General features: G+C 39.5%; 1 protein-coding gene across 1 annotated transcript in view; it reads left to right on the top strand.

Annotated features, from left to right (window-relative positions):
* kif26ba (kinesin family member 26Ba) overlaps positions 1-17,756 on the top strand; it is a 68,420-nt gene that overhangs the window by 209 nt on the left and 50,455 nt on the right. Inside the window, exon 2 of the mRNA XM_079458171.1 lies at positions 170-559. Coding sequence (XP_079314297.1) covers positions 170-559 — 390 coding nt within the window. The remainder of the gene's footprint in view (positions 1-169; positions 560-17,756) is intronic.

Here is a 17,756-nt window from a genome sequence, read left to right as displayed (position 1 = left end):
TATTATTACTATTATAACTATGTATGCATGAATTTAGTACAGTTGTTGCTTCTATCGGTGTGTGCGCAATGTTGGCCATAAACCCTATAGGATTTCCATTGCAGACCCACTTTTGCGCACTTATTTTAAACCTTTTCCATATCTGTAACCCAGACATAATTTATTGCAGATGACAGATTCCTCTCCGACCAAGTCAGCATCATTCTCTCCTGAAACCTGGTACCGAAAGGCTTATGAAGAGTCCCGGAGTGGTAGCCGCCCCATACCAGAAGGTGCCGGGTCCATGCCCGGATCCTCCGGAACCCCTTCTCCAGGATCAGGAATATCCTCACCGGGGTCTTTTTCCGGCTCACCTGTTACCATATCGCCGGGAATCAGCACCGGATCACCCGGTTCGTTAGGTGGATCTCCAGGATTCGGCACAGGATCCCCCGCTTCGGGTAGCGGGAGCTCACCTGGTTCTGAACGGGGGATCTGGTGTGAGAACTGCAACGCTCGGCTGGTGGAGCTAAAGAGACAGGCGTTTAAATTACTCATTCCCGGACCGCATACTAGCAAGGTAGGCTGGCTGTTACCAGACCATTTAAAATATTTTAAAGACAAGTTTTGACTTGGTGAAGGAAATACTGATGGAATGAGATGTACCGTGAACAGCGGTGCAGTGCGTCATTTTGGACATCCCGCACCTCTGAGTACCTGTGCAAAGACACATAGACATCCGAACTTAACATTTAACTAAAGGTGCTCCCATTTAAATGAATTACCTGCTGCGTAATTTCTTTATGACGCTCAAATATTGGTTCGCTTCTTTTGAGGGAATACGCTTCACTGGGGGTTACTTCTGTTTCATAGAAACAATCCAAATGTTGCAAACAAGAAAAGAAACAAGAGTTTTGAAAATCAGCTTGGTTGAATGAAAACGAAACACAAAGAAGTGTTGCACACGAGGGGTGGAGTGCTGAACCTTCAGGACATTGCAGCATGTTGCAGATCCTGTATCGCGGTTCCTGTGAGTCTCTGTGATCATGACGAGAATAGCCAAGAGGGTGAAGTTAATTAGTGACAAATAACTATTTTCTTTGCTTCGTGAATTTTGAAACTCGAAGCAGATTGTGAGAATTAACACGTCATGATGTGGCTTTGGTGGAGAGGACTGGGTCGTTTTGCCAGGCGCATTTATGATTATCCATTCTGATATGTGCAACCCAAGGCGGTACTGAAAACAAAACAAAGGTGTGGATTCCACCACATAATGTACATAGGATATGCGTAAATATACAGTGCGTATTGGATGCATGTGTGCGTAAACGTGTTACGATATAGCAAGGCGTATTTCTTTCATATCTTTTATACTAAAACAACATTATCAGAGAAACGTTTCTTCCGAAAAGAAGTTTAATAGAACTTACGATGCTAATAATTGGGGTGATGTGTGCGCACAGTTGATCCAATTAAATAATCACCCAACCTGAACAGGGGGCGCTGTGCTGTTACAAACGATGCAGTCATTCTGTAATGCTAAAATGTGATATTATGTTTTTTGGGCTACATGTTAAAGTAATGTATCGGATCCTAAACCACGAATCGAAATACTTGTTTGTCATTGGAATTTGTTTACAAATAATTTAGGAAACCAGCACCTTAACAACCGTAGATGAAAATTCGCTTACATCCTTTATAGAGAACTATATAGAGGATACAGTAGAATGCTTTTTATACTTTAAAGAGTGACATGTTATAAGGGTAACAACACATTCACAGTTGCAGTTCCTCCAATGTAGACCACACAAACATATGGTGTCCATTATCTCCATTATGACTAAATTGTGAACAAACTAACCCTTTGCAGTCCAAAACAGCATTCACATCCCCTCAACACAAAATGTGTTTTTATTAATACAATTATTGTAAAAGGAGCACTTTGCTGTTTTTAAGAGCATTGTTCATCCGACTATACCCGTGGCTCATGTTTCAGACCCGATCTCCAGATTTTATGGCTAATTCTGCCAGCTGCAAGTGACCCGGAGCTGCCTATTAAAATGTGCTGGAGGAGGGGCTTATAGGAAGGAGGGGGGTTCACCGGAGAACAGGGTGTCCGTGTGGAAGCTGTTTTAATGGCATTGCTTCCAGCCGGAGGCAGTTTTAGTGGAGACGTGACAGGACCATCACCCACATGGTGATTAGAAGTGTTGTTACAGGAACTGAAGAGTGAAGCCCTATTGTGATATACAGTAGGTCATGTCTGTTGACTTTGCAAGTTATCATTTACAAAATACCATTTAACTTGACTCATACGAACTCCTTGAAAGATCCTACATGGCAGTCGATGATAGCCATTGACTTTGGAGCAAATAAGATGTATCAAAGGAATAGTTCACCCAAGTTTTGTTATATTATTTGACCTCTGTGGAACACAACAGAAGATGTTTGGAAATATCTTTCTGTGGTCTTTGGGGCGATGTTGTTTGGTTTTCAGCTTTCTTCAAAATGTTGTGTTCTGCAGTTGTAAGTCAGATGTTTGCAATGACATCAGTGAGTAAAATGAGGAAATAATTCAAATCTTTGGGTGAACTAGCCAGCTCAGTTTTAGCATTTAATAATACTTAAACCTGTTTAAAATGCTAACACTCTTGCAAAGAAAGGTGTGTAACATACAGTTAATATAAGCATAACCTTATTCGTCGCAATGTGGCTGTCAAAAGACTTATTGTTGATGATTGAATACATGCGATGCTGACGGTAGCATTACCATTTTGTTTTCTCATTCATCATCTTCTGAGCGGCCCTGCGCTGAAACATCAAGAGACATTATGTAGGAATATCTCCCTTCCAATGGACCGCAGTATACTGGGAGACCAGTATAGCTCACAGAACTTGTTCTGTCAGACTCACGGGGGTTCTTTCATCCCCTGGGAATCGTGTTTAGATTACCCAACAGAAGGATGTTAATTTCATTCCTTTGTACACACCGCTCCAATTTCTAGTACAGCACTGTTGCCACGGCAGCAACATGTTATGGGCGCCAGATTCATTCATATTTCACGTTTTAATGCTCTTTATGCCTCTCAGGTGGGAAAGGTATTATCATATAAAGAGGTCGCTTTGTCACTACGGACTGATGGGAAAGGGATGCTGACGCGACCTCAATTCAGCAGCCGCACTTACTGTAAACGGCACTGACTTTTACTGTAAATGGCACTCCCTCTTGTCCGGCTGAAGGCTTTGTCTCAGCACTGAGGTGTAATGGTGTCACTAGCGCATATATGAATACAGTTCAGGAGTGAGAGAACGTGTACGTCCCTGTGCTCAATAGGGAGCATAGGTGGGACACATGGATATGGGTTTTTATAATACTTTGTGAATTTTCAGATGGTGCTCTGTGATCGAAATAATCGTGGATTGTTGACAAAGCCAAAGTTGTGTCCCTGCAATGATACTTCTTGGATTTACAAGTCGAATGCTTTATGAACCATTTCTATCACTTTAACAGCTGAAGGTCTCGGGTAGTTATTTTAAGCCTTTAAAACCTGCTTTTTGAGACTAGAGGTATGCATTGTTAAAAGTTTTTTATGCACTAGCTGAGGTATGCTGTTGTATTAACATCTTAAGACTTTTATAGGACTTCGGTGTAGTTTATAGGGTTTTGTTGTAGTTTTAAAACAAGCTTTGGTCTTAAATATGTGATTTTTATCAGCATCTAGTGGTGAGTTTGCGAATTGCAACCAACGGCTCACCCCTCCCCAATCCCTTTCGAAGCACTACAGCCGCTGAGAGAAGACTAAGATGTTGTCACATTTTCGCACCTTTCACGAATGAGAAAAAACGATAAATACCCCAAGCAAAGTTATGTACAGTATGTCATATTGCATTTCTGTAAATGTTTGCACCTTCATAGCTCAGCACTTCATGGAGAGTTAAAGATATTCTGACTATGAAACAACAAATGAAACAATAGATAGCATAGTTTTTGAACATTTGGTTTCAGAGAACAAATTGACTGGAAATGTTTGAGTTCTTATTGAAATCTCCGAACTATCTAGCACAGTTTGAGACATATTTTTCATTAAGTCTAGAGAGGTTATTTCACCGTCACAAAATGTAAAAAGCATGAGACAAAAGTTGTCTATTTCATCTTTTTAATCTCACCTTTTGATAAGAGATGAGATTTCATTTGTCATTGTTACTTTCTGTTGGATTCTCATTTGATACCATGTGAATGTCATCCTGAGCATTACGCTTTGTGCATGTGTCACTTTTTCTCTCACTTTTTCAACATTTTCACATATATTACAACAAAACACTGTCTCACATCACCGGCCCACGAACAATAGTTTCACAGTGCCGAAGTCAGCAGATGTTTATAGCGAGCATTTCTATAGAGTGGGTTTCTATAGACTGTGTTAGGAGTCACTCAGGTTGCTGCTGTGCCCCATAATCACTGCCAGCTTGTTTTCTCCAAAGCGAAGAGGTCTGTGATTCTGCCAAAACTCCATCAAACACAGACAATCGATATCACAGGGATTAGTGGCAGGGGTTGTGGACCGGGCCGGCTCCAAGTCTTCTATGATCAAAGCGGAACTCCCTCATAGGGTATAGAGTCCGGTTCTGCTGGTATGCAACTTTTAGGTCAGCCATCAGCAGTGCTGGTTTGCATTAGTCACTCATGACTTGGTCATTGAGTAGAAATGGTTTGAAAGATTTCGAGCAGATGTGTGTTGGGCCTCTTGAGACCGAAGTGTTTGATGTGTTGTCCAGTTCACAGCTTTAGTTCTAAGTTGGTATGGACTCACTTACGATACTTACAAGTGAAGCGTTTTTTTAAACTTTGTTTCCTAATAAAACTCATTGGATTTGTGTGTTACCAGCGAGTGAGAGCATTTGTTATGTTTTTTTTAAATAAATGCATTGCTTGTTTGTTTATTTATAGAAGCTACTTTAGTTTCCCATGATTCTTTTGTGTATATTTTTGACATGGATAATATAATGACAGAATGGTATTTTTGGGGTAAATTAGGTCTTTAATAGCACATTTGCCCAGTGCATTTATAAACCTCATCTCAATATCAGTGCTAGTCAGCATGAACTCCATTTTATCCATGTTTTATACCGCTGTGATCTCTCATGCATTCACTGGTTTACACACATGTGGAGAGGGCCATTGAGTCTGCTTTTAACCTGGGATGAGGCCTCTTCCCCCCCCGCTGAACAACTAGGCGGCTTTTCTCTTGGAGGTACCTAATGTTGCTTGAGACCTTTCATCTTTGAAGCAATTTAGTGGAGACCCTCCAGTTTTATCGAAATGAAACTTCATTTAAATGTCTTTTTGATAAGATATATATATTAAATATAGCAAATCTTTGGAAAAAAAATAGTAAGGAAACCTTTGGTTACTTTAGTGCTTTCATTCTAATATCTTGAGAAATGTATTGAGGTTATTTATTCTCTCTGTAAAATTTGAGAGTCAACCATAAAACCGCCATATATTAAAAGAACCTGCATCTGTTAACATGCATAAAGCCATCAAGAGGGATTTCTATACTTATTTAAAAGGGTCTTTGACATGCAGTGATGATCAGAGCGGCGAGCGGTGCGGTGCTCTGCCATTGGATAGAGTTCAAAGGGGAACGCACACCTTTTGACAGAAAAAGACGAGGAAAAGAAAACAGATGGAGTCATTCATTCTCAAAGGCCATGTTTTACGAGAGGTTTAAGTGCATTCCGCTACAAAATCAACAAGGTTAAGAGGGTGACTGAGACCGGGGTAATGCAGACACAGAGAGAGGTTTGGGGTTATTACGCTGTGAATGACGAGGGCATCATAAAGGTCAGGAGGACAGGAAGTGACAACATGAGATTGTGTAAGATCAGAGAAGATACATTTTACTGGAGCTTTCCTTTGTTTCTGAGATTTCAGTTGACCTTGCGGTGACCAGCCAGACTTTTTTTCGTGTCAAATAAATACACTGAAAATTGCCTTCCAAGCCATTTCAGATCGAATCAGTTTTTTCATCTCAGCAGACAGTTGAAATAGCATTTCGTTCCGTGCTTGGAAAATGCGTCTTTCAATGTTTTTGGTGAACTATTGTTTTAAAATCTTAAGTGTCTGATAGACCATGGCTGTAAAGTGAAACTGCTAAAACGCAGTACAAAATACGTTCGGAAACCGGCCCTTACTGCAATTTTTCTCATCTTTTTTTGACACTTTGAGTGTGTCACTTTTCAAAAGTAAGGCGTGACGGGTTTCACTAGAGGTCACACGTGCAATAGAGCAACGAAGTGGCTCATTATTATGAATAAAGAACTGAATTAACCTTCACACGAGCTCCCGCTCATGTCCAAATTATGATGTACCGCGGTGCTGTGTGTGATGTCAGCACAATGTCACCTTGCGCATTACATCTCTATTGCATGCGCCAGTGGACCAGTACCTGTCTACACACAGTCAGGTTCATCAAACACACACACATGACATATTCTGATGTTCCCTTTAGATATGATATGGTGTATATAAATATATATATATATAGCAAGAGATAGAGGGAAAGACAGGGAGAGCAGGGCAAAGTTCTTATTACAGAGTGCATTTCTTACAAAACTAACATTTTAATTCCAAAATATAGGAATATTAAACAATTCTCAGTCCTTCAATTTTGTCAAATTGTTTTAAGATCCTTTATCTAATTCTTACTGTTCTTATTTGCTGGTTTTTTGTGTAGTCAAGCTCTTTCTTGCTCTCTCTGTTTTGCTGTCCTATCTGTTCTCCATCGAGCTGGAAGTCAGTGGCTGCAGGTTTTCAGCTCAGCACCACGGACCACAGTAACCTTGAGCTCAGAGGAATGTGAGAGAATAGAAGCAGGGTACACTAAAGATTTGGGTCTCGGGTCTAAGAAGATGGATTACCTGCACGGCACAGAACAATTTATCACTGTCACAGGGAGAGAGAGAGAGAGAGAGAGAATACAGGCATAAGAAAAGTGTGAATGGAAGCAGAAAAATGGCTTATGGGAGGTCTTGATTGAAACATAGCTAGGTTCTTGAAAAATTGTAGCACATACTGGTAAACAGATTTCTAATATACTTTATAATGCTATTTATTGTTTACAGTCTCCAACTGTCCACTTCCAGTTCATTCAGTTTGCAAGCTTGGATAAATCAGTTCAGTTTTATAGATTTGTGCAGCTAAACTTTAAAATTGCATTTCTATGCTTAATCATTGTAGATAGACATACAGACAGTTTGTAGATCTGCGTAACGGTTTGTTATAATGTATTTGGGTTTGTATTTTGTTAGTCTGCTTTCGAGAGTCTAAAAATATATTTGCGTATGTTTGTGTTTTACACTTGACAAAAGCTTCATTGATGTCATCATCTATGCACCCTCATATTTAAAAGCCTTAAATCTTTCTTCCGTGGAAATTGTTAGCGACTATAAGTCAGAATGTAAGGGATTGACAGCCTCGGTCGCCCTTCACTTTCAGTGGGAAAAGAAGAAGCAATGAAAGTGAATGTAGAGTCTGTTAAAAACATGATAAAAAGCCACGAAACGTATTTTTCCAGTTTTTCAAGGCTTAGATGTGGCAATACAAGAGTTAACTCAAATTCTGTCTTGGCTCTGTTCATTTCACCTTCATCTACCTTCTTTGAATCCTGAGGGTCCTTTTTGTTTTATAACTCAGTGACCCAATGCCAGCTCTCAGCGTCTGTCCTTTACTCTTGAAAAACTCCCTTCGGTTATATATTGTCGTGTTGTTGTACCCTCTGACCTCAAGTTTCATCTGACAGCCTGAAACCAAGGGACACGTATTTGTGTGCATCACTTGTTGTTGTTTTTTGTGGGACAGCTCATGTGTACGTGTTCTGCATGCCCGTCTGTAATTTTAAACTGAATGAAAACCACATCGACAGCCGCAGGCATAGAAAAAGTGCTCTGTGATGAAATATGTTTTTTGTTGTTTTAATTAAGGAAATGTGCATGTTAATGCACAGCAATATAACACGGAAGACAAATGCATAATTAATAGCATGCCATGTTCTCTTTATCATATGGAAATCAGCCAATTGCTTTTTCGCGTAATAAATGTTCATACAAAAGAAGGTGGTTCGCTTGTCGATATAATAGCATGCTGTATGTGGTTATTCAACATACTATGATGTTAACTATAGAATAATGTACAAATCCCATTAGAAAACACACATTGCCATAGCAACACAGCACGTTAATTAAGTTCTCTCCATCGGTAAGGGATGGCTGAACTACACATATGTTGTTCCCGGCTGGTCAGGATAAATAAAGGACTATTAACCAGCTGGTTTACCAAAGACTAGATTGTTTAAAGCTCTGCTCAAGCAGGGTATGTTGCAGTCTTGCTGGTTAAGATCTGTGCATCCGATGAGCCGTTTTCTGCCTCACACCCTTTAATACTCGATAATAATAAAAGCTCAATAGCAGGGTCAATAGATATCCACTAATCGATGGCATTAATGACCAAGACAAAAAGAACCAATGAAGAATCAATTTCTTATTTATCTAATCCCATCAAACCCATCTTCACACTTTGTCTGTACATCCATCATCTCTAAACACGTCCATCCATCTAATGTTTGGACTAAGTTTGTCTGTCTGTGCATTTGTAGATCCATCCGTCCATCCATCCACTCAGGTTGGGAAACACGGTAGCCTATGCATCATAACACATATACCCACTGTTGGCCTGTGGTTGAGGTTCATGTGCAGGATCTGTCCTGTTTAACTAGCCTTTATGTTGTCTTGTGTTTGTGATTGTGTGGGGGAATGAACAACACCCCCTCGGTACTTATCTCACAATGGGTGTGAGGTTAGAGTCCTAATGAAACCTCATGGTCTGCTCAATCAATCATTGAAGTGACAGGCAGACAAGCCCCGCCCCCTCCCTCTCTCTCTTGCTACGTTTTGCTGTGTCAGAATCACTTTACTGCAAAAAGACATGTCGCCTTGCATTTTCCGGCTGTCCAGATATAGAAATGTCAGTGTGTCCCATGTACATTCTGTCTACTTATTATAGTAAATATTATAACTGGGAAATATCAAGGTACTAAACCTGAACCTACCCCTACATCTAACCTCATCCCATGTTGTTAGTTTAAATTACCCTGTACGTACTAAGGGAAACACACTGTTAGTACACAATGGGTACACGTACTGTAAAATAAAGTGCAACGGAAATGTTCATAGGTGGGTACTTAAGTATTTTGACTATACTCGAGGACCTTTTTCAAGTATCTGTACTTTGAAATTCGATTTCACTGCTCTATAAGCCTTTATTTTACTCCAATACGTTTTAGAAATATGTTTTGTACGTGATTTTCCCTTTAAATACATTCTTTTAACTTACGTTTTTTTACATAAGACTTTTATGTTGCAATCTAGATTTCTTGTGTTCTTTGAGGTACAGAAAACCTACATGAGATCATTCAATTGAAATGTAGTGGAGCAAACGTTTGATATATTCTTTATAATGTATTAAAGTAAAAAGTTTAAAAAGTGAAATTCTGTAGAGTAAAGTATTGCATTTCTGCAAATGTTTGCGCTCTCAGAGATATATGTGTTATTGCATATTATTGCATGAAATAGCTGCACTTATATTGTAATATGACATCACTAGTATTATCCTTACACGTGTCTACATGGCACACGGCTTGTTTTAATGGGATATGCGCCGCGCAAAGTCAATTGTGGACACATTTTTTTATTATAATGGATTCTAATGCGCTCTATTGTCTCTTGTCGCGTCGCATCCGGCGTTGACATGGTGTCAAAGAGTAAGTGCATTTTAGATTTCCAGCATTCGCAATAGGTCTCGGCATAACACAATAACATGTCGCTATTAATACCATCTAATTATAAATCCTCTCAATTCCTTTATTATTTATAACAAGAGAACTTTATGGAAGTGCACGAGCAAATCAATTCTACCTGCCGTATGAGAGACAGATTCGAGTTTGCTTTTGTGGTTGTACTTTGTGTATTTTTCTGTTACTTTACATAAATTCTCTTCTGTCCCTCTTCAGCCCACTAGGCGTGATGTGAAAGCATAGACAGATTTCTGAAAGCTCTCAAGAGTAATTCATCTCTATTGCTGATGCATCATTCTGTGATGCACACGCTTCTCATTTCTAAATAGCGGCAGTTAATCACGGCAGGTGTCTGGATGCTTCTCTCACCCCGTCCCACGAGCACATCATAGAGGAGATGATTGACCGTTAACGGTGTCTAGTGAGAAGTCATTCATCACTGATCTCGTATTGACCCTCTCCTCCCACAGCAAAAAGGATTGACAGGCAAGATGATGTCGCCTTCCGAACGCTTCAGTGCTGGTCCTTATGTCTGTAAGTGATATTGTGTGAATCACTCAGTTCTGCCCTGGCATTGACCCCCTGGCACACACAAACTTGTTCGCACAAACAAACGGAGGTCTGTTTTCATAAGAGGTCAAGATGACCCATTTGGCTGGGTCACCATCCGCACATGTAGTACTCGACTGAGATGGAGTACTTTATCTGAACAAATTGGGTCGGGAAAGGGGATGATGTCTCTTTTCTATTAGGATTGAGTGTCATTTCTCTGAGAAAACTGAGCATTTGTTACATAAAACACCATGTAGTGTGTTTTACCCTTTCTTGGGTTTTTCGTTTTTCCCCTGTAAAGCTGCTTTGGAACAATGCAAATTGTGAAAAGCGCAATATAAATAAAATTGAATTGAATTGAATTTGTTTGAACGTTTTAGAAAATAGTTTTTTTATCATTCACAACCTTTATTTGTATAACCCTTCCAACAAATATCAGCGATATTAAAGAGTTCACCTAAAGATGATCATCATTTACTCCTCATGTTGTTCCAAACTTGTGTGGTTTTCTTTCTTGTGTGGAAGACGAAAGGAGAAGGAAAAGATGTTTTATACAGTGAAAGTGGGAATCTTCTGTAGGTAGTCGTCATTCACGTCCATTGTATTGAAAATGCAGTCTGCTAGAAAACTAATGTTGTGATAAATGCAGATGTTATACAGGTTTGGATTGAAACCACATGTGGGTGAGTAAATGATGAAATCTTTTGGTGAACTGTCCCTTTAAATCACTTTGGAAATCCAAAAAAAAGGAACTGAGTGTCAGTCTATTAACTGTGCATGATCTATAAACTGAAAACCTCTTTTCATGGTTTTCCAATTATCTTTAAATTGACGTCACGTCCGCTGAATTTACTGCCCTGACACTAAACATGACCTCACATCTACAACCAGAGCTCAACAGAACACCGTTCATCCAAATCCACAAGCACTTAAGAGTTCAGCCTCAATAAAACTTGGAGGCGGGACGTCTGTTGTTTATTTGGAGTTGACTGAGACATGTCCTTGAATGGTTTTTGTTACGCAGTTGTGGTTTAAAGGGATAGTTTGACCACTAATGAAAATTCTGTCATCATTTGCTCACCCTCTCGTCATTCCAAACCTGTATGACTTTCTTTCTTCCGCAGAACACAAAAGATAATTTAAAGAAACTTAGTAACTGAACAACAGTGTTACCCATTGACTTGCATTGGTTTTGTGTCCACACAATAGAAGACAATGTGTAGCGCTGTTGTTTGGTGAGGGTGAGCAAATGATAACAGAATCTTCATTTCAAGTCACATTTGGCTTTGGCGGACAAATGAAAGTGAGATACTTTGCAAAAAAACTAAAATACTGTCATCATTTATTTATCCTCATGTTGTTGAAAACTTGTATGACTTTCTTCTCTGGAACACAAGAAATATTTTGAGAAACGTGTCCACACAATGGTAGTCGATGGGGGTCAACGCAGTTTGGTTACCAACATTCTTTAAAAAATCTACTTTTGTGTTCTGCAGGAAAAAAGAAAGCCATTAAGGTTTGAAATGACACGAGGGTGAATTTTCATTTTTTGGGTGAGCCATCCTTTCAAATACACACCAACTATTATTTGAAAAATAATATTATAAAAATTATAAAAAAATATATGTTTCTAATTTCTTATTTTGAAATGTCTTAATAAGAACATTGTGTAATTTGTTCATGTTTGGATACCACCCCTTAAGGTAAAAAACAAAGTAGAATGGACTATTCTAAGTAAATCGAGTAGCTAAGGATTTCCTCTGTTGTTGTTTGGTACACTCCCAAAAATAAAGGCGCTAAAAAGGTTCTTCACATCCATGCCATAAAATAACCATTTTTGGTTTCACAAAGAACCATTCAGTCATAGGTCCTTTAAAGAACCCCCTTCTTTAATGCCTTTTTATAATCTAAAGAACCTTTTTTCGCCACAAAGAACCTTCTTTGGATGTTAAGGGGTCTTTATGGAACCATTTAGACAAATAAGGTTCTTCTATCTATGGCATGGTGAAGCGTCTTTATTTTTTGGAGTGTAGTTTTAAGAGCTTGCTCTCATTCAGAATGATTGTATTCCAAAAAAAGTATATTACTCTAGTAGCCATTGATTATGGAGTGTGTACTCCATAGTGTGCACTGCTTTTATGTACTGCTATGCCCCCCTGCACCTCGTGTGCATCCAGATGGAACTTATTACAGGAGGATAAAAGCAGAACTCTGTGCGGCTCTGACCAGCTCCATTTCCTGTGTCAGATCCCTCGGCTCCTGCGAGCTCTAATTTCCTATTCATCTCTCCTCTGAGGGGTGCGGGGCCAAACAGGGCTGCTGGCCAAGACTGGATTTATGGCACTTTTCTGGCAGAGGGATGCAGGTAGATAGCGTCTGGTGGAATGGATGAGACCGAAGTGATTGGGATCTCTCGTAATCTGTCTATCTATCTCTCGCTCCTAATCTGGATTCTGGAGGCAAACAAACATCAGGGGCTCCGGTGTGGATTTGCTTTTGATGGGCCCTGAATCGGTGTCCGATGAGAGTGGAACATTTACCTGGTGTTGAAAAACCATCTGCGGCCTGTCCCATCTCATTATATCACACCGGCGGCATCTTTCCATTTTTACCCTCCTGTAGTTTAATGTTACGCACAGACGTTTGATTTTCTTTCGGTAGGATGGAGACTTTCCGTGGTTTTATATAAAAAATATTTCTTATATTAAGAAAATATTTAATATGCTTCTCAATCTGTTTTCCTTGTCTGATCCTCACAGTGTAGACGATTTGTAGGTTTACACGCACAGACACAGTCGTTTTCCACTGAGACCACAGAGCTCCATTCGTACATTCAGCCATTATATGTATAAATGTACATGTCAAGACTTCAAATGAGACCTGTTCTCTGTCCTCATGCATACATCAGCATGCTGACGGCTTGTAAATGAAGAAATGCACTAATGGAAAGCAGAGAAAAAGTGACATCACTGCTGAATAATGAGCTTTGGGCTCATATTGAAATGCCTTTAAGTCAACAGAAATAAAAGTGATCCTGTTTACAACCGAGCTCCATTTAAGTATTTGGCCGTTTTTCATTCGCTGATGTTATTTAGAATAATTCGTTATTGTATATTCAATGAAAAGAATCACAACCAGAAGACAAATACTTGTTTTCTTTTTACATGCTTTTGGCTTCATTTAGGTATGGAACGGTTGATTTTTACAATCCCAATTGATAAAATTGTTCTAGCATGTATTTCGTCTGGTTGATGCCTTTCTCTTTTCAATGGAAAATATGCCACATTAAAAGGACAGTTCACACAAAAATAAAAATCGAGTAACCAATCTGTAAAAATGTCTTTGTTCTGTTAAACACAGAGAAATACATTTTTGTCAGAACGCTTGTAACCAAACAGTTCTTGGTCAGTCTTGACTACCATAATAGTAAAAATGACCAGCATAGTCAAAAGTGCCCCAGAACTGTTCATTCTTCAAAATATGTTCTTTAGTGTTTAACACAACACAGAAATGTGTAGTCATTTCTTCTACTATGGTTACAAGCTTTCTTCCAAATATCTTTCTCTGTGTTCATCACAACAAAGAAATGTATACAGATTTGGAACAATGTGAGGATGAGTAAATAATGGCAGAACTTTCATTTTTGGGTGAACTGTAAAATGTTAAGCGGATGCCCTTTCATGTTGACTTTAAAGGACAGGACGGAGCCGAAAGCTTATCAGGAAATGAGCCGCCTGCCCACCAATCCAATCTATTTCAGTTAGAATGGTCAGGCATTATCATGACTATTTAAAGTAACATTTTCTTTCACTGTGATAGGCCCAGGTGGACTTAAGCTAATGTATCTACCATATTCTTTATTTTTAGGCAAGACGACTCCCTACAGTGAGTATTTATGATCACTTTGAGGCCAAGGGCTTTTCGAGACCTCCGTGTCAGCAGTCACATTTAGACAGGTTTGAATCTACAGTAAAAGAGACAGATCATTCTTTCCAAACGCCGTTCCTTTTTATTGCCAGAGGTGAAACCACACTTTAGTTTTGTGCTAAAAAAAAAAATCACAAACCCCTGGAGCAAAACAGCCACTTCAAATAGCGAGGCGGTATTTCATATTTCCACATTCATAAATGGTACGGAATCTTAAGTGGTTTGTAAAGCTGCTATACAGTAAGCAATGTTAGCCATCTTGCTCGTCCTTTTTTAAACCACATAGCCTCTTTCCAAATCTTGTAAAGTGACTGACAGGCGGAAACACGCCTCCGTGCATTCTGATTGGTTGACACATGCAGGCCACTCTCAGATTGTCTTTGAGAGACAGGTGTAATTTCCCCGGACACTTATTTTAGAGATGTCTGTCAGATAGTAGGGACATTTTATGTGCGGTTGACACTCTTAAATATAAAGGTGCCATAAGCACCATTTTAATTCCCTGTGGAACGTTAAAGGTTTTAAAATAAAAAAACATTTTCTTTGTTTTAGTCTAAGGAAGCCTGCGTGCAATGAAAATTTTCCATGACTCTTATAGGTTCTGACTAAGATCCATTAAAGACTTCACAATTTGTTAAAGATTTCATAAAAAGAAAGATTTTAATCTTTACACATTACATTAACCTATATGCATTAACGCTAAGAAATGCAATAGCATCAATTGATTTCAGTGAACTCAGTCTTTGCTCAATATTCTTTATTACATTTACTGCAGTCATATTTCCTCCACAAGCACCCTCGCACACACAAGTACATCTGTAGATATAAATGTGATCTCTCTAAAGCAATTCAGAATGTCATTTATTTTTCTGGAAACCTGCAGAATTGTGTATTCCAGTTCCTTCCCCCCTCCACATCCCTCTCTCTTCACAGAGCGGCACCTTACTGCTTCTCTCCATACTGGCAGTGTTGTCTGAAAAGATGAATGTTTGGGTTTTACATTCTGTGTGGCTGTGTCTGTCCATCCTGAAACCTTTGGATCTGTCTTGCACTGGAGTCCAGACAAAAGCGATCAATGTTTGGCAGTGGGTTGAAAGTGCTGCTGATGGGAACAGAACTCTGGACTAATATGGAAATATACTGCCACTGTAAATTTTGTCATTTGGTTTTGAGCTCAGCAGTAATATTTGCTCAGGAGGCATAATGTTTTTAGCAGACGCCAGTGAGTTAATGTACTGACACGCTGTTTATTTATTTATTTTTGGAGTTGATTTAAGAAAATGTAACGTCACATTAGTTTACACGTCAGACACACTGGAACTGTATTGACTCCTAAATTGCAGGGTTTGTTTAGTACAATATATATGTAAATTTACATTTATATCTTTTCTCCAAAGCAACTTCCAGTTTATTCAAGGTATACATTTTTTTACTATGTGTGTGCCCTGACATACATGTGATATAATACAATACAATGTATCAATTATTTCTTTACAAATGTTATTTACTGTTATTTCATATTTATTGGAACAATGTAATGTTGAAAAGACTTTAAATTAATCGTAGCGTAATTTTTATTTATGGAAGAGTAAGCATCAATGCATCCTCACATCCAGGTGGCTAATTCGTATTAATACGTACGATCTTATTCGTACGTTTTAAGACGCGGTTACACTTGACATTTCGTTCCATTGACTTCCATTTATACGCATTCGGGCGTTTGGTGAATGCGTGAGACCAATATAAGATCAAAATGTCACAAGGAGATTTTTTGGTACAGAAATGTTAAGGCTTGAGGAATCGCTCCCACCCCATTTGTGCCGCACCGCCCGAACGAATATTGCTTGCTCGAGGTGTGACGGTGGAATATGTCTGATTTGCTTTCACGCAAGTGACATTAGCTTTTGGGGTGGAGTTAGGGGAGGGGCTTCAGCATTGCTTTTTTGTAATAATCATACGTTTTTGTATGATTCTCATCGTACGGATTCGTACAAATTGGTGTGAAAACAGGTTGGTTAAAATACTTTCTAGTGATGTTGGTTGTTCTTTCAGCAATATGTTTGTTAACCTAATAGCCTGTGTCAGACGGCTTTCAAAATGTGAACTGAAGTTATATTCTAATGTCGCTTTACTTTTAATCTTGGATTCTACAGACCTTCATCTGGCTTAGGTTGATCTGTGCAGGTAAAAAAAACGCTTCACCCCTCTTGTCCATTCATTCCAGTTTGAGCTACACTCTGACAGTTATTGACAGCACTTGTGTCTTCCTGCCCACAGTAAACTCCCTGCCTGAAGCTCAGATAAATGTATACAAGCTTTACATCAAACTGTAGGGCTCCTGTGTGCTCTTATCAATAGTTCCCTGTCCCTCCGAATAGTCAACATTAGTTTGGGTCCTAAGACAGGAGCGGGTTCCAGGGGGCCGAGAAAAGCGTTCCCTCCGGAGAGCTCCGGGTTTGTTGATACAGGATAATTGTCAAGTCTTAGAGGTGTGTTAAGGCTGCCAGACACAACAGCCTCTCTGTGAGGTTTATATACAGTATGTTATGTTCACTGCTTCTCTGAGGAGAGGACGGAAATGTAATGCATTTCCACTTGAACCCCGCAATGAATAAACTTACTTACAAATCGGCATCAGCCAAAAGCAACATCATTATTGCAAAAACAGACTTTGTTCTTACATCACGCTCCAAGCTTTAACATGTTTATAGTGCATGATGAAGGAAATATAGCAACTAAAAACTGGAAAGGCTTAAAGAACGGTCTAAATTAGGAGAGGAATATACGCTTTTAAGATCTCGTAACTCAGTGTTTTTGATGTAGAGATGTGTGTTTCGAGTTTAGGGCCCATAACAGACATCTTTGAAATCTCTTTAATTGTAAGGACACTCCATCTTCTGTTCCAGCCACATAGCTTTTGACTTTTGCCCCTTGCCCTTTACATTTGGCCCAATGGGACGTCCATAGGAACGATGGTAAATGGATTCCGTCAGCGCTGCTGCTAGAAGTATTAATGACTCCAATGTTTTCATGACCGGCCCAATAATTGTTGCACTTCTCTCTCCAGCCCCGCTAATGAAAGGAGGAATTGACCAGTTAGGCTCTGGACGCGGGCCTGACTTTGCTCATTTGCTTTATCCGCGCGGGTAAACGTGTCATGGGGCCCGTTCGGTGGCAGTGAGTAAATGGTTCCAGTTAGGACCTCATAACTGTCCAGAGTGCTTCTAAGTTAGGAATATGAGCTGGGGAAACATCTAAGAAACGTCTTACGATCCGGATCCAGTTCCCACCATGATAAATGATCCAATCAACACTTCTCTGAGCCTCTCATCTAAAGTGTCTTTAAAGGCGAGCGCCGGTCCGAAGGGCTTTAGCCCATCTGGTGGTCTTGAGAGGCCTCTTTTAGCCGCTGTGAAATTCTCTTTCTGTCAGGAGAATGAATAGCTA

The sequence above is a fragment of the Barbatula barbatula genome (assembly GCF_947034865.1).
Source record: "Barbatula barbatula genome assembly, chromosome: 6".
Lineage (NCBI taxonomy): Eukaryota > Metazoa > Chordata > Actinopteri > Cypriniformes > Nemacheilidae > Barbatula > Barbatula barbatula.
Note: the sequence above shows the minus strand (reverse complement) of the source record. Positions and strands in the feature narration are given on the sequence as shown.